Here is a 1,451-nt window from a genome sequence, read left to right as displayed (position 1 = left end):
AGGTACCACCCCCGGCTCCTGAGGCAGGCGATCTCACTCCCCTTCACAGGAGGGGAGTGGGACAGCACACCGATCTCCCATGAGGGCTGGAGCTGGCCATGGGGTCCCCACTGCCCTCTGCAGTCTGAAGTCTGGGTGGATGCTGGGCTGGCTGGGGGAGGGAGTGAGCATTCCTGTTCCTTGCAGCACCTGCAGGCCTGTGAGCCGGGGGTGTCTGCCCGGTGGCAGGTGGTGGACAAGCGCATCCCCCTGTACGCCAACCACAAGACCATCCTCCGGAAGGCGGCCACTCTCTTTGGGACTCACTACTGACCACAGACCCAGGCTGGGCAGCCCCATGGGGGGTCCCGCGGTGGCCTGGACTGCCATCTGCTGGTGACTGCACAGGAGTTGGCCGACTCTGGCTACCTGAGGCACATGCGGCCCTGGACCTGGGTACTGGAGGGGGCGCCACCTGGCACCTGCATGATGTGGTTCTGGTGATTCTGCTGCCCCTGTGCCCACCTCAAGTCAGCTGGCTGGACCAGCCTGTGCACAAGGTGTCCAGGCACCCCAAGAGAACAGCTCAAGCAGGTCTCTCAGAATTGAGGGGCCCTGGGACCCCATCAGCAATCGCCACCTCCCCCAGCCAGCTGGCAGCCAGTCAAGGGGCTGGGCCCCCTTGCAGCTGTGGCCCTCGGCAGAGCCCACTCCCATCTTGGTCACGTCATGAGCAGCATATCCACTCTGGAGGTGCATCAGCCCAAGGCTGTTTCCTGGAGAGTTGGGTCCTCTGCAGCCTCCTTAGGCCCATGTCTGGAGGACTTGGGGGCCAACCTGCTACACCACCGAGATGGTTTCCTCTAGCCAATGGGATCTAATGTGGACCCTCTCCCAGCCTGGGTGGGGGCACCGTGCGAACCCAGCTCACCACCCGTGTTGTAAGGGCCCCTTGATGGGGGGCAGGGGGCCCAGTCAAGCCCCGGCCTCTCCCAAAAGGCAGAGGGTTTCTGCTCCCTGTGCTGCCCAGGGATCCTTGGGGTGAGGCCGCAGAAGCAGACGCTGGGCTCTCCCTCCACCCCTTGGAGTCACAGGCAAGTGGGTGTGGATGGCGGGGCCTCCTGGTGTGGCCTCGGCACTCAGAAAAGCCATCAGGAGCTGTCAGGGCAGGGAATGCTGTAAAGACTCAAGATATTAGATCTGGGGTCTCATGCCAGCCTGTGCTCACCACAAATAAAGTTACTGGCATATCCAATGGTCTGGGGGCTGTGTGTGGGTCACCCAAACCTCTTGCAACCCATGAGTGAGCTTCCTGCCACCATGGGCATCCTGCGGGCCCCTCTAGGCCTGACTCACCATTTCCCCTCTGGCCACTCCCATCCCACCCACCCCTCTTCATCTCCTAAACCCATGCTCCAGCAGCACTCCTGAGACCTCCATGCCAGGGACTCAGGCATCCTCGAGCCCCCCTG

The 1,451-nt window shown here is 62.7% G+C and overlaps 1 protein-coding gene across 1 annotated transcript in view; it reads left to right on the top strand.

Annotated features, from left to right (window-relative positions):
• The window catches only part of TRPM2 (transient receptor potential cation channel, subfamily M, member 2), a 62,976-nt gene extending 61,742 nt beyond the window's left edge, over nucleotides 1-1,234 (top strand). Inside the window, exon 32 of the mRNA XM_008567694.1 lies at nucleotides 187-1,234. Within this exon, the coding sequence (XP_008565916.1) occupies nucleotides 187-312 (126 nt within the window). The 3' untranslated portion in view covers nucleotides 313-1,234. The remainder of the gene's footprint in view (nucleotides 1-186) is intronic.
• The last annotated feature ends 217 nt before the right edge of the window (nucleotides 1,235-1,451 follow it).

The sequence above is a fragment of the Galeopterus variegatus genome, unplaced genomic scaffold (genome assembly GCF_000696425.1).
Source record: "Galeopterus variegatus unplaced genomic scaffold, G_variegatus-3.0.2 Scaffold336, whole genome shotgun sequence".
Classification (NCBI taxonomy): Eukaryota; Metazoa; Chordata; class Mammalia; order Dermoptera; family Cynocephalidae; genus Galeopterus; species Galeopterus variegatus.
The sequence above is the reverse complement of the archived record's forward strand: the minus strand, read 5'-3'. Positions and strand labels throughout refer to the sequence as shown.